This window comes from Metarhizium brunneum, chromosome 5 (genome assembly GCF_013426205.1).
Source record: "Metarhizium brunneum chromosome 5, complete sequence".
NCBI classification, from domain to species: domain Eukaryota; kingdom Fungi; phylum Ascomycota; class Sordariomycetes; order Hypocreales; family Clavicipitaceae; genus Metarhizium; species Metarhizium brunneum.
This window is the reverse complement of record NC_089426.1, coordinates 798,363-819,871: the sequence shown is the minus strand read 5'-3', so window position 1 is coordinate 819,871 and position 21,509 is coordinate 798,363. Positions and strand designations below refer to the sequence as shown.

The 21,509-nt window shown below is 53.1% G+C and overlaps 10 protein-coding genes across 10 annotated transcripts; 5 read left to right on the top strand and 5 right to left on the bottom strand.

Moving 5' to 3' along the window:
* Positions 1 to 212: 212 nt before the first annotated feature.
* On the bottom strand, positions 213 to 761 carry G6M90_00g083440 (uncharacterized protein; the record flags this gene model as incomplete). Its single annotated transcript, XM_014688079.1, has 1 exon — positions 213 to 761. The coding sequence occupies one exon, from the start codon at positions 759 to 761 to the stop codon at positions 213 to 215; it is 549 nt and encodes a 182-aa protein (XP_014543565.1).
* Positions 762 to 1,490: 729 nt separating this feature from the next.
* Positions 1,491 to 2,519, top strand: G6M90_00g083430 (uncharacterized protein; the record flags this gene model as incomplete). Its single annotated transcript, XM_014688078.1, has 1 exon — positions 1,491 to 2,519. One exon carries the CDS (start codon positions 1,491 to 1,493, stop codon positions 2,517 to 2,519), a length of 1,029 nt encoding a protein of 342 aa, XP_014543564.1.
* A 1,751-nt stretch (positions 2,520 to 4,270) lies between these two features.
* G6M90_00g083420 (uncharacterized protein) lies at positions 4,271 to 5,257 on the top strand (the record flags this gene model as incomplete). Its single annotated transcript, XM_066131224.1, has 3 exons — positions 4,271 to 4,474; positions 4,551 to 4,757; positions 4,826 to 5,257. The coding sequence occupies 3 exons, from the start codon at positions 4,271 to 4,273 to the stop codon at positions 5,255 to 5,257; spliced, it is 843 nt and encodes a 280-aa protein (XP_065987363.1).
* A 1,143-nt stretch (positions 5,258 to 6,400) lies between these two features.
* UBP19 (Ubiquitin carboxyl-terminal hydrolase 19) lies at positions 6,401 to 7,015 on the top strand (the record flags this gene model as incomplete). Its single annotated transcript, XM_014688076.1, has 1 exon — positions 6,401 to 7,015. The coding sequence occupies one exon, from the start codon at positions 6,401 to 6,403 to the stop codon at positions 7,013 to 7,015; it is 615 nt and encodes a 204-aa protein (XP_014543562.1).
* Positions 7,016 to 7,490: 475 nt separating this feature from the next.
* G6M90_00g083400 (uncharacterized protein) lies at positions 7,491 to 8,420 on the bottom strand (the record flags this gene model as incomplete). Its single annotated transcript, XM_014688075.1, has 1 exon — positions 7,491 to 8,420. One exon carries the CDS (start codon positions 8,418 to 8,420, stop codon positions 7,491 to 7,493), a length of 930 nt encoding a protein of 309 aa, XP_014543561.1.
* Positions 8,421 to 11,152: 2,732 nt separating this feature from the next.
* On the top strand, positions 11,153 to 11,593 carry G6M90_00g083390 (uncharacterized protein; the record flags this gene model as incomplete). The annotated part of the gene is made up of 2 exons (XM_014688074.1): positions 11,153 to 11,405; positions 11,475 to 11,593. 2 exons carry the CDS (start codon positions 11,153 to 11,155, stop codon positions 11,591 to 11,593), a joined length of 372 nt encoding a protein of 123 aa, XP_014543560.1.
* A 762-nt stretch (positions 11,594 to 12,355) lies between these two features.
* On the bottom strand, positions 12,356 to 13,422 carry G6M90_00g083380 (uncharacterized protein; the record flags this gene model as incomplete). The annotated part of the gene is made up of 3 exons (XM_066131223.1): positions 12,356 to 13,070; positions 13,150 to 13,303; positions 13,371 to 13,422. 3 exons carry the CDS (start codon positions 13,420 to 13,422, stop codon positions 12,356 to 12,358), a joined length of 921 nt encoding a protein of 306 aa, XP_065987505.1.
* A 922-nt stretch (positions 13,423 to 14,344) lies between these two features.
* On the top strand, positions 14,345 to 15,477 carry G6M90_00g083370 (uncharacterized protein; the record flags this gene model as incomplete). The annotated part of the gene is made up of 3 exons (XM_014688072.2): positions 14,345 to 14,352; positions 14,405 to 15,146; positions 15,247 to 15,477. 3 exons carry the CDS (start codon positions 14,345 to 14,347, stop codon positions 15,475 to 15,477), a joined length of 981 nt encoding a protein of 326 aa, XP_014543558.2.
* Positions 15,478 to 15,766: 289 nt separating this feature from the next.
* On the bottom strand, positions 15,767 to 17,300 carry TAD2 (tRNA-specific adenosine deaminase TAD2; the record flags this gene model as incomplete). The annotated part of the gene is made up of 3 exons (XM_014688071.1): positions 15,767 to 15,984; positions 16,041 to 16,758; positions 16,827 to 17,300. 3 exons carry the CDS (start codon positions 17,298 to 17,300, stop codon positions 15,767 to 15,769), a joined length of 1,410 nt encoding a protein of 469 aa, XP_014543557.1.
* Positions 17,301 to 19,365: 2,065 nt separating this feature from the next.
* Positions 19,366 to 21,168, bottom strand: G6M90_00g083350 (uncharacterized protein; the record flags this gene model as incomplete). Its single annotated transcript, XM_014688070.1, has 2 exons — positions 19,366 to 19,602; positions 19,660 to 21,168. The coding sequence occupies 2 exons, from the start codon at positions 21,166 to 21,168 to the stop codon at positions 19,366 to 19,368; spliced, it is 1,746 nt and encodes a 581-aa protein (XP_014543556.1).
* Positions 21,169 to 21,509: the final 341 nt, after the last annotated feature.

The following is a 21,509-nucleotide window of genomic DNA, read 5'->3' as shown; positions in this document are numbered from 1 at the left end:
AGTATACGTTTCGCGTTCATGAGCCGAAGATTAGTGTCCAATGCTGTCAAGGTATCGCGACGATGCAAAGGGAACTTGGGGTCTCATCTTTTGCACCCTGCACCATTCAATACGGCCACTTTGACAACAAAGGCAGCCTTGATTTCACCCTCTTTGTCTCCGCTTGCATGCTTTCGGCGCACGTAGGCGAAAGAACAAGTCGTCGAATAGCACTAGCAATCGTAAAGGACCGCATATTTCAAAATGACAATACCGCTCGTGTGCAGTCTTTCTACGGCGCTTAAGTCCAATCTGTAGCCGGACTGGGCTGCTCCGCCCGACCCTGCAATCATCTTTATTCCCTCGCCGACAACAGCCGGCATGACTGCCATCTCTACGACGTCTATAAGGCGTGCCTCGAAAAGCGCGGCGGCAAGCTGCCCGCCACCCATGAGCCACATGTCCCGGCCTTGCTGCGCCTTTAATTGACGAATCGTGTGGATGAAATCATGGCGTAGAATCGTGATGCCCGGGTACTCTTCTTGTTTCATTGTGCGACTCACAACAAGGACGTTTTCTTTTGGCTTTGCAGCAAGAGGATTTGCGCCCCCGTAAGACGTGACGACCTCGTAGGTCTTGCGACCCATGATGTGGTAGTCGAACTCGGCGTGGAGGGCGTCAAAATCTATGCTGGCGTCTTCAATGATCCAGTTTGTCGAGCCGTCTGGCGAGGCGATGAAGCCGTCTAGCGAGATGGCTGCATTGTAACGGATACGGCGCATTGTTTTGTTTTTTTTTAATAAAAAAAAACACAATGTAGACGTTGAGTAGATGCACTTGTAAGCGTTTCACGAAGCGTCAGGTGTAGCCCTGCCTTTGACGTGAATAACGACAGCGGGGCAGGGCATCCAATCATGACTGATTGTCATGTCGAGTTGTTTCTTCACGTTCAATGTTCTGTTGCGAGGTTGCAAACGAGTCGTGGTGCCACAAACCTGTCAGAGGCGCACAAACAGCGTCTAAGCCACCCGTCAAGTGTTTCCCGATCTGGTTGTTCATTCGACCCTAAACCCCTTGCAGCGAGATTGACGCGTAACGGGTCTCGATGGCCTTGTGCTAATGGGCAACGGATGGGAGCTTGCGCGCAATTTTCAAGCATGCGTACATAATGAGTTTGATGGGATGCGGACCAAAGAACCTGATTCAACCCTCGCGTGAGTGAGTGCCTGCGTGTTTTATGGAGGCCTCTACGTAAGACAACCAAGTCTGCGCCATCATACCTGTGTTCCCCGGGCGGTGAAATTTGCATTTTACAGGATAAAAACTAGTGCGACATACGGTGCATGTGGCGTCAATTGGAGAGGCTCAGCTATTCTCAGACAACGTCATCTTACCCTTTGTAACCATCAATGAGGCGGTTAAAATTCGCAGCCCTCCCTGGCATCATCTTGGGATGAGCACATCTGCATCATCCACCTAGAGCTACTCGTCGGTTTGACATCATCGACAAAATGGCCCCTAAGCCAGAAGACGCCAAGGTACTGGACCACAAACGGCAAGACGGCAGCTATTCCCAACCACGGCCATCGTCACCAGCAACCGTTCCGTCTACAGCCGCGGCCATCGCCAGCCCAAGCACGGCACCAGATGCCGCAGAGCGCGCGCCGACGTATCAAGAGGCCACCGAAGCAAAGGGGGCTGTTCCCACCGTCGACTCGCCCTTCAACTTCCCCACGTCGACGGACCTCCCTCCCTCGTACGAAGCTCACGCCGAGGCAGAAGCCGGGCCCAGCTCATCAAACGCCGTCAAGGCGAAGCCCATCGCCATCCCACAAGTCGCCCCCGACCCGGCGGCCCCCTTCCTCCCGGCCTACGCCCCGTCCCTCCTCGCACACGGCATCACCGAGCAGACGTGGCGCTCGTTCCTCGACACCGTGTCCGCCTTCCTCACCGCAAAGGTGTCCGACAGGGCCGTCGCTCATGCCGGCGACGTGGCCAAGAGCCTCGGCGAGCCGCCCAGGAACTACGGCAGGTCCCTCGCCAACCACACCAAAAGCGTGGGCAAGCAGCTCGCCAAAGACGCCAGGCGCTTCAACCTATTCGGCGTGGCGGCCGGCGTCATCGGGGGCGCCATCTCCATCCCCATGCACGCGGCCTTGGGGGCTGTCCATACCGTATTCCAGATTCCCGGCGCCGCCGTGTCTGCCGTTTCCAGGACACCCAGGACGCCGCTGCAACGGGCGGCCACGTACGCCGCCGTTGCGAGTAAGGACTGGCTGAATGCGAGGGGGCTTCACGCCGTCCTCTTGGACACGGGACAGCTGGCCGAGATGGTTCACGTCCGGGGGAGCAAGTTTCTCGAAATGGCGGCCGAGGGGGGCAAGAGCGGCACGGCGGTAGCTGCAATGGGCGCCTTGGACGGGCACATTGAGAAGCTGGACATGCTGGCGGATGAGGTTGTCGTGTTGAGTGACAAGACGCTGTGGTTGGTGCTGGTGCCAGTTGTGAAGGAGGAGGAGGAGAAGCAAGGCACAGAGTAGGCAGTGATGGATGGCCGGGCGCTTGAGCTGGGCACAGGTGTATATTGCGCCCCGGATACCCAGAGTCCATTGTTACATGGCAGGTGAACACATCAGCGAGGGTAGAAAAGCATATAGGGGGTCTTGCCGCAATGACTTTCGGCTCTCCCGAGTCTTGCTGATTCAGCACCGTGGTCTCGGGCTATGCGAACATGAGCCCTGGCAAACGAGGGACGATCGATTGCAGGCGTGGGGTACTGTTTATGCCATGTAGCCGAGTATGACACTTGGGACGAGTCTGCGGCTCATATGACCGCTCATGAAATCATCCCGTGATAGATATGTAGCGTTAGTCTGGCGGATTCGGTACTAAGCAATCCTTCAAATTCTCAACCGCGCGACGGCCCGGACGCCGACTCCGAATCCGTCATAACGGTGCTTGCTTCGTCGGAGCGCACTGCAGCACGATGCCCTTTGCTATTAAAGCCTGTCCCAACACAATAGGCTACCTATAGCTTTGTGAATGCCGGAATTCCTTGCACGTAATTCTCTTGCGCAACCCTCAAGTCCCTTTACCCTCCCCGTTGTGGTATAATCAATATGCGTTGCAACAATTTCGGCAACTGGCATTACGCCTGTGGTACGCAGAGAAGCCACATTCCGGAGAACCACGACCCCATTGCCTGATCCTCGTGGCACAGACACCCCAAGTCTTACAAGGCGTACCCTTGAGCAGCTGGAGCAGCCAAGTGTTTCCAAGAGGAGAAGGCTTTCCACTCGATGCGGCATCGTGGGCCGTCAGCAACCCGGACACGATTGATCCGCCGGTACGACGGCCCTGCTCAGAGCAAGCCTTGTTCCAGGAACCATTTCCCAATTCACATAGTTTGTGTACCTTTGTTCTTTCCTCGTACCGCTTAGGATCTGCCCACGTCGCACATGGGCGACTCTCGTCGAAAGCTCTTGGCTGGACTTGGCCTCTTGCATGCCCGACTTGGCTGAAGCATCACCGAATACAAGGGAACTAACTCGGCATTTTACAAGTTACATGGCGCCTGGCAAGACCCCGGCTAGCACGATCCTTTGGTTCCATGATTTCCATGAACTGCTCGGCAACTACATGCGATCCATGTGGGGGGAATCCTTCTTTCAAATCAACTACGTTCCGCGTCGGTCCGTGACCATGACAGGATGTGAAAGTCATGCAAGTGTTTCGAGCACAGGGTTCTTCGTCAGGTCCTAGCCTTGCTCTCTGACAAATAATAGTTTGGGACAGCAACGTACGATGCTAATTCGGCCCGTTGTGGAGATGCCGCAGCGCGTTGCTCGCGTACACCTTGTGAACAAGAAAGAAGAAAGCAATGCTGTGCTTCCCTACATCTTATCCATCTAATTTAGCCCCAAGTCACACTCACAAAAATCCCCACGAACCGTGGATGTTCTAGTCCAGAGCTGGGGAGTATGGATTTCCTCCAATCCCGCTTCCAGCTGCCGGGCATCAAACTCGCTCAATATACAGCAAGCCCTCTCGCATGTTGCCTGAATGGTGTCGGTCCAAGTTGGCGTCGTGGCACAACTCCAAGCAAGGGCCAACCTTGCAGGATTCTGACCAACGTTGCAGCAGTTGTATCCGGCAACAAGCTGCAGCCCATAAACGCACCGGGTTTCCGAGAGCGTCATCCTTCTAATGCCAATGCCCCCGGGCCGTCTGCAACCCGACATGCATGTCAAATCCAACAGCGTCAACTGGTCGGTATACCTTGCGCGTCGCAATGCCCTTCATCGGCATTCAGGAAAGCAGCACCTGGTCGGTGGCCTTGACGGCAAACATGAACACTCGAGCCACCGGACTTCCAAAAACGTCAGCATTTTATTGCCCCCAGCCAGTCTATAACCCAACATGCATATCAGATCCAACAGCATCACTACACCTTCCACATCACAATGCCCATCAGAATTCAAGAGAGCAGCACGTGGTAGGTGGCCTTGACGGCAAACACAAACACTTGAGCCACCAGATTTCCCAAAACGTCATATTTCTAATGCCCTCAGTCGGTCTGGGTGATTCCGGAACCCCGACATGTATTTCAAATCCAACAGCATCGGTATACCTTCCACGTCGCAATCCCCATCAGGATTCACGAGAGCAGCACGTGGCAGGTGGCCTTGACGGCAAACGCAAACACTCGGAACCGAGCCGAGTCGTACTATTACCGGCTCGGCAACACATCTGCCACGAGCAAAAGACGGTCCATCCGTGTATAAAAGGTCGAGTGTCTCCTCAGATACTTGACCCTATCCTCATCCGCTCACACACTAATACCAAGTCTCTCAAGAAGATCAAAACATCAGACCTTGTTTTCAACATGTACTCCATCTGCAAAGCTGTCGCCGCCGCCGTCCTGGCCTTCTCTCTCGCTGCCACGGCCGCTCCCGCCGCTGGAGAAGAGCACATGAACCATCTCGCGGCTCGCAACGCCGGCGACTTCACCTACTACTACACTGGCCTCGGCGCCTGCGGCGAGACCAACAACGACAGCCAGATGGTTGCCGCCGTGGGCCACGACCTGTTCGACCGCTCTCGTCCTTGCGGCCGGATGATCCGCGCCCACTACGGGGGCAATTCTGCCGATGTCAAGGTTGTTGACCGCTGCGGTGGCTGCAACGACGACTCGTTGGACTTGTCCCCTGCCGCTTTTCAGCAGCTTGTCGGCAGCCTCGGACCGGGTCGCGTCCAGGGCACCTGGGAGTTTATCTAAACGGTATACATGTCGACAAGGGAGCCCAGTTTCAAGGGGGGGCACCAAGTGCGGGAAATGTTTGGTTGGTGCGTGGATTCCTCGGGTCGACTGTATGTAGTTGAATTGAATTGAATTTAAATCATGACTTGTCCGTTTGGTGAGCTGCGAGTTGGTGATGTAATCATGTTTGGACGACTCTACAGGTCCAAGTTTTTGTAAAAAATACCCGATGAAGAATAACGGGTGTGTTTTGCTTAACTACACCAACTACCACGGTACTTTTTGGCTTTGTTATCGAATCTTCTTCATCTTGGGCCTGTTGGTGATTGTTACACGGTTGACATGTTGCCATAAAGGCACGGGCCGAACCTTGAACCCGACGCTGATTACACAAGGGCTCTAGTCACGAGACCTCGGGCAAGATCCCTACGCCGCCTCTTGATGTAAATACAGGTCTTTTGCCCCTCGGGACTTCAAGGAAAGCCCAAGGACCTTTGACATCAAAGCAAAGTAGTAGCTGAATGTGAACACTGTTCCAAGCCCTTGAATACAAGCCCTTGTCACAGTGATGTTGTCGATGGAATTTCAAAGTCTTGAAACCTTTGACCCCTCACCTTGACTCCCAAGCACGTTTTGGCAGATTTGGCAGGCTGTTGATTCCATGCATGTATAAGAGTGTGGTACGCCAGGCAAAGCCGACCCGACGTCAACATCTAGACCATGAAATCTAGATGCTGAAACCAATATCCTACGAGGAAGCCGTGCTACAATAGCAAATATGTATGAATAAGAACAGTGTTATAATGAAGCACATGACGACTTGTTATTGCACCAACTTAGTCGCAAGTGTCGTGAGTTATTGGTTGTTAATTACGCGGTTAAACGGCATATCAGCTACACAAACCGTGAGGCTGCAAACGGTGACCCTACAAACGGTGACCCTGTAAATACTGACCTTGTAAACGCTGACCTTGCAAACGCTGACCTTGCAAACGCTGACCTTGCAAACGCTGAGCGTTATATATTACTCGTTGAAATACTACCAAGCAGGCCGGCCTTTATCCTCTCTCAACATCATGCAGAACCTTTCTTGTTCCTACCCCGATTCTTCTCTCTTTAAGCTTACCACTGTGACCAAACCGCTGCTCCTTCTCTTCTAATATGGAGGCAAACACCAAAGATTCTTCACTTTGCACCGTCTGCGACAAGCACGATGCCCGTTTGTGCGGACGGTGCAAGAGTGTACGTTACTGCTCAGCAGAATGCCAAAAGGAGGATTGGCCCACCCACAAACTCCCGTGCAAGGCTTTTTCCAATTTCGACGTATCTACTAGGGAGACCAGCGAGCACTTCCGGGTCCTTTTCTTTCCAGTCAATGAGAAGCCCAAGTTCATATGGCTTGAGGGCAAATGGGTCGATGGCTATCAATATCTGGAAATTGGCTCACTTCCAGGAATAAAGGGTTTCCTAGACGAGGCCACCATTCAGTACAGTTCTCGGCTGGGACGCAAACTCGATGATTCAATCTACATTATCGCCCGCGACGAATTCCGTATCGATGGATCATTGCCCAACAAGGGCGTCGCAGCCATCACTTCCACCAAGCCTGGGCGACACTACGACTGGCGAGGGCCGTTCATTGCCTTTGGAAAGTGCAGGCGCGGCTTGAGGGCACGCAAATGCAGAGACATCGACATGCAAGACTTCCGGCACGTTGTCGACTTTTTCCTCTCATATGGAAGTCCGAGTCCGTCGTGGTTGAGACGTGATGATTAAGCGTGAACAAGGGGTTGGCCTCGGGTGGTCTGAATCAAGGCTGACGCAGTATTTCATTGGTGTGAAGGGGGAACATGTTGATAATTTTCGTGGTTATAGCTCGTCTTCCAGAACAAGAATAGTATCCGCTGGTGTCACATGGCTTGTACTCGACTCTTGACAGCAATTATGGTCCTGATGCTTTCCAATCAACCCTAATCCTGAAATGTGGATATATCGAGAAATTGTAGAATTCATGGTGCAAAAGGAACTCCTCAACGCCGTATGAAACACAGCAGGAAATGGTAATAAAAGCGACGTACATTGGAGCATGTTGGATTCGCTCGGAGGGAGACTACTCGCCATTTAGTGCCAACCAGGTTCAAGCATGATGTGGTGAACTAGGCAACAGCGTGGAGTGACCAATTAGGCAATCCGGGTATTTCCGACAGGAAGAATACAGAGTCAAAAAGAAAAGAGAGAGAGAAACACGGCGTTAAATCGTCTCATTCATAATAGCATGTCCCGCATACCCCATAAACTTGGCCTGAATCTGCATGCTATCCAACACCCTCTGCTTCACGGCCGCATCCTCAACATCCATGGGCAAGAAGGCGCCGTGCGTAGACTTGAATTCGTACCTCTTCAAGATCCCCCACATGCGGGCCAGTTCTTCTACGCTGAGCGGAATATAATTCGGGATGCTCCAGAGGAACGAGAAGGAGTTGAGACCAGGAGGCTTGGCGCGCGCAGCACCAGTCCCGTCGACTTCCCATTTCCCCATGCCCGCAGGCGTGGTCATGAGCGTGTCGGCAATGAAGAGGCGCCCGTCGAACAAGAGGACCAGCGAGCCGGGGAAGTGCCCGCCAAGCTTGATGGCCACGGCGCCGGTGTCTTGAATCTTGGTCTCGACATGGTCGACGAGAACCTGGTGGCCAGAGTCCATGGTTGTCCAGACCTTGTCCTCGGAGGCAATGTACACGGGGCAGTTGAAGGCCTGGCCCCATTGGACGTGGGTGCTGTAGTAATGCGGGTGGCTGATGACAATGGCCTTGAGGCCACCCAGCTGGTTGATGTGGTTGATGGTTTCTGGGTCGAGGAGAGTCAGGCAGTCCCAGAGGATGTTACCTCGGGGCGTGCGGATAAGAATGGCCCGCTGTCCAATGGCAAACTTGGGTATGGTGGTGATGGAAACAAGACGCTCGTCGCCGGCGTAGGTAGTGAATTCGTTGCGGTGCTTCTTGGCCACTTGGTCGTGGGTCGTGAATGACTGTCCTGACGGCGGAACATATTGTCGGGGGTCGTCGCAGATGTGGCACGTCTTGACGACAGACCTATCAGACGATGTGAACTGAGTGCCGCACGCGGTGCAAATGAGCCACGAGGCCGTGGCAGCAGGGTCGTACTTTTCCGCCGTAAAGGTCATGTTTGGCTGGTTATTGATAAAGATGAAGCTCGAAGTGTGGACGACGTTGAGCTTGTGTTGCTGCAGATGCAGGATAGTTGTTCCCTTGTAGGTACGGTACCCGTCAACTGGAGTTTCTATTGGCGCCCACGTGGGGGTTCTAGGATATCTCAGGTCTAGCGTTGGCACGAATCCCCACTACCCCGCTCCATGTTACCCCGCGGCATGTCAATCAGGTACGGAGAACTAGCGGGGATCCCTTGACTGTTCAAGGAACGACTCCATTGACCGTGCCGCCATCTTCAACGACACTTATCAAATGTTGGTGCCGTCGACCGCAAAAAGCTTCGCATCGGCTTTGTTGCTGTTGGAAGTTTTCTGAGGGGATTGACAATGATCAATGCCATCTGCTTGAGCTGTCTACGAGGCCCGTTTATGAGATGCTGCAACTCTCGGTGGATCACGTGGGCACTCCTTTCAACAGGAGTCCATGGTCCATGCTTTTTATACATTCAATTCCGTCAGTGCTCGAGTCTTTAATATTTTGCGGCAGTCTGCACTGGATTCTTCAGCTCAAAATCACCGGTCTGCCCGTTCTGCGATCAAATGTACTTCCTAGGGTCAATGAACACAGTTGGTAACGCACTTCGGCATTTCAACCAAGAGTTGCGTGACTTTCTGGATTTACGACATGCATCTTCGCGCCTTGCAGGCATCTAATGTAGTGGGGCTACATAATGTGATCCCCGTTCACGGCAACGTCGGGCTTGTGATACCACTGACATCAATCCCCTTAGAACAAGCTGAAAGTGTAAAGGTCCCGACGTGAATCTCTTGCGGCTGTGAGGGAGGACAGGAAACTGTCATGTCATACGACTGCATTATCATATGCATGATTAACTTTGGAATATCATTAATATTGCCACACGGACAAGCCACAACAACCGCATCGGGCTTGCAAAGGGTTACACGACAACAAAGAGGGTATCACGAGACTGACATCACAGCCTGAGGCTGAGGCTGGAGTTGCCTCAGGACTCAAAGGGCTCACCGACTTCTTGTATATACTCCGTACAGAAACTGCTTAGCCCCCAAGGCCTTGAGGAAAACCAAGGAGCAAGGGCCTTTGATACCTCAAATCCGCTATTGACATTGAACCCAACGTGCCAAGCCCAGTCAAAGCTGCCCTTGTCACAAATATGCAGGTTTCGGTCTTAGTAAGAATGGTCCGCCTTGCCTAATGGGCGCAGCTCAACCGGCCATGTGACTGCAGAAAGTGTAGTACATGCAGTCATCTTTCTGCATTTATTGGTAGCATGTTGCACGAAATGCAGCTGTCTGTCAGCCATAGTCAAACTCTGAACCACCTCTCAATGCTAGAGAACAACTCAATTTATACTACTCATGACCTTCCAGAACCGGAGCATTTCACGCTTTCCAACTCTTTCCCCTCTCAAGCGACATAGACTCGGACATATCTGCTACAAGCTATTTTTAGATGGTAGCACTCCAGGTGCGGACCGGTAAGATTTGGGGTTTGACATCGGCGGCTAGCCCATCTCTGGTAGCATCTCCAAGTTTAAATACATAGGGAGTAGATGTTTCTGAAATTGAGCGAGTTGGGCCCGACATTTCTCAGGTGTTTAACAATACCAAGCCTGGTTCATAGCCCAGCAAATCTTTATTCGCATGTGCCACAACAGCCCATTCTTCTTGAAAGCCACTGATGAATTACTTTTTTTGCAAATTATACTTTGTTGTAATAGCCATGAGAAGATATAGGTCGACGCCATCTTTTCTGACAATTCGCCGCGGATAATGCCTGCTTCTGAGACAAGGCGCCCAACGTTACGCGAACCTTGTAGTCGGCCAACAGTCGATTGTATGGGATTGTAAGCTTCCTCTTGAAAGGCGCTGTGCGTCCCCTTGGAGCAGCGATGGCGGCAGCCATATTCTTTTTCCCAGAGATTGTGACTACTCGGCAATTCTTCCCGATTAATGTCTCAGTCGCCACTAAAGAGTACACTAGAAACGACACATCAAAAAATTTCAGCACAGGGTTGTGCCGGGGTGTTTCTACGGCTTACTGGGGAGAGGTACGTCGCCGCCACGTTTGCTGCTCCGAAGGGATTCGGGTGATTCGTTTTGCTTGGCGCAAGACAGGATATATCACGAACAGGTGGTGCAACGGCAGAGATGCCATTTCACCTGACTCAAGTGACATCACCATTACGCAAGTTGATTTTATTCTTACCAATGTAGAAAATAAGATTGCGTGCGTGTCAAGGGTTCGTGAGCAAGCCGGGTCTATAGTTTGTCATGTCAGGTTTCATACCCTGAAGATTGCATAGAATCTAGAGAATTCCCTTTCCATAATTGAACTAACCACATGCTCCCGAGCAATCAATTAGTTGATGCCATAACAACGGCCGGGGCGAACTACTAGCATCGTCGGGGACATGTCGTGTCACCAAGTCACGACGCCAGCTGCTGTATAACCGTGGAACCTCGATGTAGTGGGAAAGTGGACATGTCATTTTCTAAAGTGTGGCCATGCAACACGCAATTGAAGCCGTTTCGGGCTCTGTTTCATTGGACCAGACTCTTTGGTAAAGAAAGTATAAATAAGTGCTCCCAACGCCCGACAAAAAGACGAAAAAAAGACAAGCAAGTCACTGAGCCCTGATATAACAAACCAAGCTGCTTCCTTCTTTATACCTTGCACATACATGTTCGTATTTGAAACCTTCAAAATGCGCTTCACTTCTTTGACAGTCCTCCTGGTTTCCCTAGTCGCCAGTATTCATGCTGGGGTCGCGCCAAGAGAAGCGGACGGCGTCCTTGAGTCCAGAGAGGGAGACGGCGTTGCGCACGCCATAATAAAAACATATAAAGACAAATCCTGCAAAGAACTTACCGAAGAATATGTCATGGAAATCCCAAGAATTATGAGGCATGCGGTGAGGTTAGATACCAAGGGGATAATTGCCATCACGCCCTGCGACGGTACGTTAAACCGCACACCATTATTGATGTGTTTGCCCAAATTTGTGAAGTAAACTAACGGCTTGGCAGTGGAAGTTGAGACCACCAAGGGAAAGCTTTCGATCAAGGCACGCGACACAACGTGCCACCCTATCGAAGAGGGCAGCGAGGCCGAATTTGTCGTGGTCGACTGCTCGGGGAAGACTTGAGGCTGGGTGGTTTTGTTATAATATGGCCTTGTATAGGTTTTTGTCCCTAGGTCGCAGGGTTTTCCCTATACCATAAGTGCAAATGCAAAGGCTATTTTACCCTTGACCGTCCTGGTTGCGAAATGAGACGGTGACTACTTGTCCACCAGTCCAGTGTCGAGGTTGAAGCTGGCAACTAGTATATCATTTATCTTTGTCGTGACATTAAAAGATTCAGCGTCGTAATGAGACGTGGCAGCGCGTGTCGTGTTTGCCGTGGAGACAGTATCCTGGTAGTTCATGGAGCCGGGATATATGCCATCGGCGATATTGTCAGCGTCACAAACCAAGGCTTCACGATCCTGTCCGGGGAACCTAGCGTGATCTCGATGGCAGACTTGGAAATACCTGATTCGATCCGGTCCATCAGCGACCACATACGTTGTAGTGAGCTGGCACCTTCTCAGCAGTATGTTTCATCACGGAGCCAAGGCCATGCTCCAATATAATATGCAATTTATATCTCGTACACTGACTAGAACTTCTCGTAGTAGCCTAATTCACCAGTATATAAGCCCAAGTCCCTTGAACTGGTGCGTACCCAATTCACATCCAACCCCTATTGTTCATATTCCATTCAGTCTTTACATGGAATCGCATCCCGTTTCCATCATCTAAGACGTCATTTATTCATAGTGTTGACACCGCCTTCTCAAACATCCAACATAGCCTCGACTCATCCACAGCCGCAGCTTCATTCCTCATTTCCCACATCTCTCCCATCTACAGCTGGTCCATCAACGTATCCACAACCTGCCCGATATTCGTGCCAAAGTTCCCCGGCACAGTCTGCAAATACAACGCGCCGCCCTCCACAACCGTCTCGTTATACCCGCTCTTGACGACGCCGTCGTCCACCACCCGAAACAGCACCTCGCCCCTCTCCGCCGCCTCATTCACGCCCTCCCTAACCATCTCATCATCCTTGGCCTTGTTATACTCCAACCAGCTGGCCAGAGCGTCAAAATACTCCCTGACGTACATGCCCAGATTGACCTCCCAGTGGTCATCTGCGTCCGCGGCCGCCTTGAGCTTCTCAAAGGCCTCCTCAAACCCTGGCTTGAGGGTGACTTCCCTGCCGAGCTGCTCGTTGATTCTAGCCTGGATAGGGGCAATCTGCGCGTCGTACTCGTCGCGGACGGACCTGCGCGCAACGTAGCTCATAGGCAGCCCCGGGGCGGACGCGGCGTTGAGGGCCTTGGTCAGGTTCTCCTCCGAGGCGGCGCTGTCAATGTTGGTGCCCAGGGCGTCGGGGCCGAAAAGGATGACGAGGCCGCCCGACTCGGAGACCTCGCAGCCGCAGTAGGTGAACTTCCCGTCGACGTCGAGGTCCATGGTGAGGACGTGGGCGGGCACCAGCGTGTTGATTTCGGTTTTGCCGGCGTCGCCGTATTTGGAGACAAAGTCTTTGAGTTGCCACTCTACACCCTCCACGTATCTGGTGCCCTCGTTAGTCCTCAGCGTCCTGTCACGACTGAATATAGAGTATGTGAAACAAAAGGTTGGTGTTGGCGTACGCTGCAATCATGGCGCCGGGGGACTCTTTGGCATATCCGTCCTTTGCATAGGCGTAGATCTGGTTCGGGTTGATGTCCACGGTCCATTCGGCACCGAGGACATCCGAGATCTTCTTTGCCAGCTCATCCTTCTTGGACTCGTAGTTGTCGCGGACTGGTCGTGTTGGTGAATCTGGCTCCGGTGTATCAAGGGGGGGTTGGGAGTGGGAGGAGGAACTTACCATCCTTTCGGATTGCAAGGGGGAGCTTGTCAACAGGCGGGAGACGGCTCATACTGACGACTTGTAAAGGTTTTTAGAGCAGAATGGACAAGCTGTTAATGACGTTACGGTCCTGGCTTCTGCGGGGCGTTGAGCTCAGGGGCCGCCGCCTTATATATTGACATCATTCAACGAGACCCCCGTCAGGAAATACTTCAGTTCGCCTTGTTGAAAGCCACCAATTTATCACCATGTCAGCTCATCCATCAGTCCATCAGCCTCACGAGGCGGCCCGGGACTACCGTGCCATCCCAGGTGAGGGAAAAAGCCCATCAAGCCAAATTAATTTCCCCGTTTCTCAATAACTCCGTTCTCTGCGCGCGCATTCCGCGTCCCGCCTCGTCGCACAATTCCGTCCACTGGCAAACTTCAGCAAGTCACATTTGCCATCTGGGGATGAAAGCCTGGTTCTCCATATAGCGGAGCCTCAGTTCCCGAGAGACTATTGCCTGGTCTTTGCCGTTTTTGGCGCAAACCACGCCTCAGCTACCGGGGTGTTGGGAGAGGAAACCTTAAGCACACGAGGAACCATATTCGGCTCGTGGCGCCGCCCAGGCACAAGGCAGAGAGCATCATCCAGGGGTCCTTCTCCAGAAACGCGGCGTCGAGTATGGCCAGGGGCGAAATGTAGGGGAAAAGCAGGGGGGGAAGAGCCACCAACGCCAAAAACGAGCCGAGACTCGGGAGGCTGAAGTGACGGCATAAAAAACGCCTACAGAGACGGGCTTGACCTTGGCGAGACAGTGCGTGACTGCGTGGGTGGTGAAGACGCGGATTGCGGGGCGGCGAGCTGAAGTTGAGGCTGATGAGGTCTATCACGAGAATAATTTCCCATCCCACAATCCACGAGAGATATATCCAGCTCGCGGCCCAACGACCCCTTCACAACTCTTCCCCAGCACCACCAAACGCAGCCCTCATCCCACGCCGCACCAATGCCGCTGTAAGTTAACCAACATCAACAACACCAAGCCCACCACCAACTAACATCGCAGGCCGCTCAAGGTGCGCCTCGCCATCCGCCAAGCCTGGGACGACCCCTCATCCCCGTCCCAAAAGGCCCTCCAGGCCCTCTCCGACACCCTCGGGCGCCCCATCGCCTGCGACCCCGACTGGGACGTCCTCCACGCCGTCCTCTCGCCCCTCTACGCCAGCGACGCCGCGCAGCTCGTCTCCGACACAACCGGCTACATCCAGAGCTGGGCCCGCGCCGCCCACGACGTGCTCCAGGACGACGATGCCCTCGCCGACAACCTGCTCGAGGCCATGGCCCAGCGCGGGGCGCGCACCCTCCCGCTCGCCATCCAAGTCTCCCCGTCCGACCCCCAAACACGGTGGGACTCGCAGCGCGCAGGCTTCGAGCTGCTCGTCCCGCGCGAGCCGCGCCAGCACCCCACGACAGCCGCGGTGCCCGCCTTCCGCGCGCAAATCACCAGCGCCCTGCACGCCAAGACGCCGCCCGACGCCGCAGACGGCGACGAATGGGCCGACCTGGCCGTCCCGGCGGCCGCGGCAACGGTGCCCGTGAGCCCAGGCCTCGACGACACGGAGCCCGCCTACCTGCCCGACGTCAACACCCTCCCGCGCCCGGATGAGCTGCTGCTGCGGCCGCCGTACCACCTGCACATTGCCCAGGCGTCCGCCATCACCGTCCAGTGCAGCCACAGCCCGTCGCTGAGCTTCCTGGAAGCCTACTTCAAGAAGTGGTGTCGGACAAACAATCAACTGACAAACAGGGTGGGTGAGCCCAATTGGCTGTTTTTCTCTTTATTCATCTCCTTCTTCTTTTCTACCTTCTGTCCTCTACGGAATCAACACTGCTAACGTTTTACATTAGCCGCCCATGGTTTACGTCACGCTCAGCCAGAGCCCCTTTGGTCTTGGGCCTTTATACGACACGCTGACTCTGGAAGTCCCACGCGATCATCACAGAGCCAGCGGCTTGCCGCCCCAGCTGTCAATTCCCATTGTGCTGCATCTGGTAGAGAGTGTGTTGGGATACACGCGGGTATTCTCCGATGCATCTGGCTGGCAATATCGCAGGGATACCCCATTGAGGAGCATATAATCATTCAATTTGTCTGGCACCTGGCATCTAGACGCTGTCTTCATCTGTCGTTATTGGAGTCATGATACCACACCAAACATCTGTAAACAGCAAAGCGCATTTTGCCATATGCCCATCCATGTGAACCGTCCATCCTTGTCAGCAGGTTGCCCTTCCGCTTTACATGTATCCCAGCCCGGTCCATTTTATATCTTCTCTACTCGGGTATCAAACAAAACCGCTTCAAGTAGGCAATGACTGTCCCGTGGCCATACCTTTGCAAAAGTATAGCACCATCCTAGAAAATAAATCATGCAACCACCCAAGCCGAATCGACTTGTGTTTCCGGCGAGCCATTCGCGGCCATGTTTGGGTCATGGCTTGCGTCCACAGCGTCCTCCTGCTGGAGCCCTGCATCCTGTTCTTGGCCCCCATCGACGGTGGGACCGTCAACACCAGCCTCATCATCCTTTTCCATCATCGCTGCTAGTCGAGCCGCCCTTCCCTCCTTCTTTCTAGGTACGGGAGCTGGTCAAATATTAGTGGATGGATTGCTCCTGAAACAAACGCAGCAGAAAACATACCTCGTCCATTCTCCTGGACGTAAAATCGTCTCAAGAGCCCGACGGCTTCATCGCGACCCCAACCCCCCTCAATCTCATATCCCTCTTCTACATTGCCACCGTCTCCTCCGCCGGGTGGGTACGACGTCCCTAATGTTCCACTGCCATCCGGAAGCTGCGATGGCCGAGGAGTAGGATGTGCGCTCGCGGTTTGCCCGTCCTCCCTGACAGGGAGAGAGTTGGCATGAATACTAAAGACACCTCCAGTGCCACCAAATTTGTCATTGACGGCCCCAAAATACACCTTTTTGATACCCAGCTGACGAAGGAGAGATGCGCACATCACACAAGGTTCGACAGTGACGTAGAGAATGCATTCACGAATGATCTCGCGGCTAACCCTGTCTCCAGGATGGATTTTCTGTCCGTATGGATATAGATGGCCCTTCTTCCCGTCTTCGTTGCCCTCGTCTGGGCGCCTTGACTCAACCGAGCTTGCATCGGAAGCATCGTCAGGCGTCTTGGGCAACCGCCTGGGGAGGTCCTTTGGTCTCAGTGACGTCTGGCGAGGGCCATTTCGGCGTGGTTCGGATAAGAGTGCTGAGATGGCCATGAATTCCGCGTGCCGGGTGCCGTTGCGCGTAACATTGGTGGCATTCATGCCTTTCGCGATAATGGTGCCGTTGTGTACGAGCACGCAGCCCACAGGAGTTTCGTTTGTCCGCAAGGCAAGACGAGCCTGGAAATCTTAGCACAGTGTCAAATCTGTCAACGGCAAGTTGGTAGCGTAAATGCATCGTTTCTTACCATGTCAAGGGCCTCCTCGATAAACCGCAGGTGGTGAGCCCGTTCGGCCAAAACGGCGGGGTCTTCAATCGCCTCCTCGACGTCTTTGGTATCAGCAGCATCAGCACTCGCGGGAGCGTGTGAATCAATGGCCACCTTCTTGAAGGGGCCAACCAAGTCTGAACCATCATCCTTTCCCGGCGGACGGTTCTCCTTGTCTTCTTGGGAGAGCCACGGGTCAGCCACGACCATGATGTCTGGATTGCTGGTATGCGGGATGGTAACTTGTGGGGGTTGTGGCCGTCTTGACGCGTTTGTGTCGGTGTCTGTAGGCGAGGTCTGCGGTGAATGATGGGCCAAACTCGATTCTGTATCAGAGGATGGCGGGACCCTCAGTCCGTCCTTTTCGTTTTCTTTCTTGGGTCCCAACCAACCAAACAGCTTGCGAACGGCATTTGTGGCAGGTGCCAGCCCGAGAGACTGAAGCAGCGGCATCGGAAGGCAGCTCCAGGGCTTGAGTGAATAGCTCCTTCCTCTTTCCTTTGTCAGATTAGACTGTGCTCAGATTTCTCTCAGATCGTCTGCGACTAAAAATGGCACAGGCAACCAAGATCTCTGCTTTTCCTGCTGCAAATTTGCCAAAAAGATTATTATCTCCTTTCACCAAAGCAGGCCTGCGATTCCATGAGAATACTTCCCATTCCAATCCAATCGCATCAGTACCCGCGGCCTTGAACAGGCAGCCAAGTTTGCTTCCACGATCCGACACCTTTTCCCTATTCAACTGTTGAGGCTCGACCCTTCAGCGTCCCAGCTTTGGCAACTCAATAGAGAGTAGGCACTGCCGCCCTTGACTCTGAACCTGAGAGAGCGTCCTCTCGGACAATGTCCTGGCAGGTGCTGCGGCTCCAGCAAACCAGAGTCGCGTCGTAGTCACGAGCCACACGAGCCGTATAGAGAGGGTATCTGTTACACAGCCGTTGCCTCCCACGCACTTTGCCAATGCACCGCCTGCTCCGACCTGTTTCACAACTTCAGGACTGCCAGCCAGATACACCAGCAGCGGACGCCAAACACCAGTTTCCTGCGCCCGAGAATAAGTTGACGTCTTGCGCTGCATCCAAGGAACAGACAGCTGCGGGTGTATCCTGTGAATGATAGCGAAAACTACAGCCCGAGACACATGCAAGATGTTCTTTGTTAGCACAAAACAGCAGTTTCGACAAATAATAGCGGCCTCTGATTGTCTAGCCTCATAGTCCTCGTTCACTCATTGCACCGTGAAATTCCTGTCCTCTCATGGCGGGAAGTCCACATCACATGATCAACGACCCACACTGTATGTACGCCTCTTCAAGCGTTGACAAAGACAAGTATTTTGCGGCTTTATAACTACGACCCCAATTACTAAAATCAGGACATTATAGTCAGTATTTCCTGCCAGGACTTGTCCTACCCTCATCCGCCACCGACTCGCCGCATGTCAAGCACAATGGGAGCAAGAAGCCCGCTTTCAAGTCACCCAACGCCACGTTGCCAGCAATGTTCATATGTAAGGCAGCCATATTCTGCCCCGAACCTCACTAGTCATTGATCGATTTATTCAGTGATGCTCAACTTGTGTTGCACCCAAAAATGGGCGTGGCCACGCCACATACTTTTGTGTGTTGGTACCCCGTATCTCTGTGACAACTTGCCTTCCCATTCACAAGCACCACCCTACTGGTATCCTTCACGATGCCCTATGAATTGAAAAGTCTTGCAAAAAATTGGAACCAGACGTTACATGTCCGTCTATTGTAGCCACCACGTGGCCGCAAGGTATTGACATCCTATATGAACCTAGGTACATAGCTGGAGGTATACCTAGTAGGTAGGCCATTTGTCTTGTTCCCAAAAGCGTCCGGTCCAACTGCCTTTGTTCGGAGATCCCAAAAGGCGCCACAAAAATCATCGCCTTTGTATGCATCTAATTGCAAAAAGTTCCCACCAAGCCGAAACCGTAGCAGACTCCGAAAATAGCACTCGACATTTTTAAGTGGCTAGTCCACTTAGTTGCCAACGGGTACCAAGAATTGGTCGGTGGGAACACAAGCAAAATTGTACCACGCTTTGGCCAGTTGTGCGAACAGTCCAATCAAGCGGCTTCTGCAACGAGCCTCGGTCAGAAATGAACTCCAGAACTGGGCTGCACAGCATAACTACCCGGCCTACGGACTGATGGGTGTTCACGAAACAAGGCAGATGCAACGAAATACAATCTGTGGCAGAATAAATTTACCTGCCGCGGAGTATACACGTATATGTTATAATATGAAGCTTAATAACCAGGCACTTGATCTAGTCAAATACTTTTTACACCACTTTTAAAAATAATAAAATAACACCGGCGAGCTTAATGCTAACTATATGAAAATACATAGAATAATTTTAACGCTAAAGCTAGAGAATGCCAATGATCTTTTAATCAGTAGGCGTCATGAAATCACTCGCCTTCTAAACAAACACGCTGCGCAATCCCATCCTTGCCCACACAATCAATACAGACGCAGGGCCAATGCTAGGCTACACACAAAGGAGACATGGTATCCAGCATGCGCGACGAGCGTCCCGACATGGTGCGGCACGATGCTGTGGGAGAATGCTTACGGGGCGAAACGCCGCCCTGTATCGCAGTCAGGGCTGCGGCCATGACGTACAGAGCCAGATTGGACATGAACGCAGCAGTTTGTACCACGCTTACTCCAACATCAATGGATGAGGATGCCACAGATGAATCGAGGCTAGTAGTTGGTACCTTCCAAGAAGTTAGCGGTTGCTCATTGGTTAATAGACGGTGCAGTCGTGTACGTACGTTGTCTAGGTTCTGGCCCGGTGAGGTATCTCCCGCGACAACAACTGTCCCCGGGGGAACACAAATAACCACCTGGCTCAGCGGCTCGGAACTGGGAACCCTGTTCGGCCTGGAGCCATACTCATTCACGGATTCGCCCGCGGTGACATGGCTCATGGTAGCAAATTGGCCACTGCTGTTGCTGCTCAATGAGCTGTGGCCCCTACCGCCAACGCCTTCGTTGGCAGAGTGGAACTGGAGTTCGTCTACAGACAGGCCAGGCCCGTCCCACTCGTTTGCCTCGCCGTCAGGTACGGTCTCGTACAGCGGAGGTGGACATTCAGAGAATGACGGTTCATTCAGGCTTGGCAAACTGCTAGTCGAGGCGCCAATCGGCAGCATACGCTCATCCTCGGAAAAGCTGGACTCGGGTGAGTACAGATTGAAATCGATGTAATCGCTTGACGAGCCAGAACGTCCCAGGAATGGGAGGTTTGGTGAAATTTCCTGCAGCTCTGGGTTGACAAACTCGACGCCCGGAGGTGCGCCCAGTTCGGGCTGGGAGAGTAGCGCAAATGACCTGAGCGGCGAAGCAGCGGAAGATGATGAAGTAGTGGTCGTGGGTTGTGAAGACAGATAAGCCTCCGATTCGAGGGGGAAGTCGAGGTCTGGGGTATCCATGGGGGGGAACTGGATAAACTCGTCGAATGGGTCGTAAGTCAGAGTAGCAGGGTCGAGGTTCTCGAGGCCAGAGAAGTCAAAGCCCGAGTCTAGATCGAATGATGATGATGCGAACAGCAGTTCTCTATCCGGTACAGCAGCTGACGGTAGACAAGGAGGGTCTTGGGGTACGGCCCTCGCCTTGTTTGCAGACTTTGAAGCAGGCGGTGGTGCGGCCTGAGCGGCTCCTCGCTTCTTGTGGCTCGGGTCGCAACGAATCTTTTTGCGTCGGCAGCTGTCGCACGCCTTGATGATTCTCATGAGGTGAGCGTGGTCACGCTGCTCCTTTGTCTTGGATCCCCGGGAAGCAGTGTTGGTCACATCTTGGCCATCCTTGGTGAGAATCTTCATACCAGGAAGATGTGAGAAGTCGGTAGTCTGGTGTCTGGAAGGCGAGCTCTTGGCCTTGCTCTTCCGTCGACTTTGTGTTGAGCCGCGAGACGACGAGGCTACTGAGGGTGCCGATGTTGCGCTCCAATCCCAAGAGGGTGTGGTGGGAGAGACGTTGAATGACGAGTTGACCGAGTCGAGAGAGGGGCTGTCTATTGAAGGAGAAGTAGCTACAGATGGTGCAGAATTCACAGGGTAGAACTTGAAGTTTTGCCCAGTCATCTGAGCATACTCGAGGAAGTCCAAGGAGATTGTGGCCCGCTTCTCACTGGCGGGAGCAGGACCAGGAATGAAGGCGTTGATGAAGTCATCGAGCTGTTGCGATCCGAGAGCAGGGAGGAATTGCAAGGGAGCACCGAGAGTATGTTGGTAGACAGAGAAACCCTGTGGGAGAGTAGAGGCGGACTGGGTAGAAGGCATTTCGTGCTTGAAGCCCAAGATGTCGATACTAAAGCAGTCCAGGTTGATGGTGTTAAAGAACCCTAAACTGGTTTCGGAAGTTGCCAAGGTGGTCAAGGTGGGCAAAGATGCTGACCGACAGCCATTGAGTGTGTAAGCCAAAAACCGCTTCAGTGTTATGCGATTCCTGGCAACTTACTACGTTTTCCGGAGAAGTTATCTCGGAGTTTCAATGCGGGATATCGTGTGCAAAAAAAGAAGAGAGCACAACCAGATACCAGATCAAGTGCCGATGACAACAATCTGACACAGGCTGATATTCTGCTTTTCCTGGAACTCAAGGAGTGAATCCCAGTTTTCCG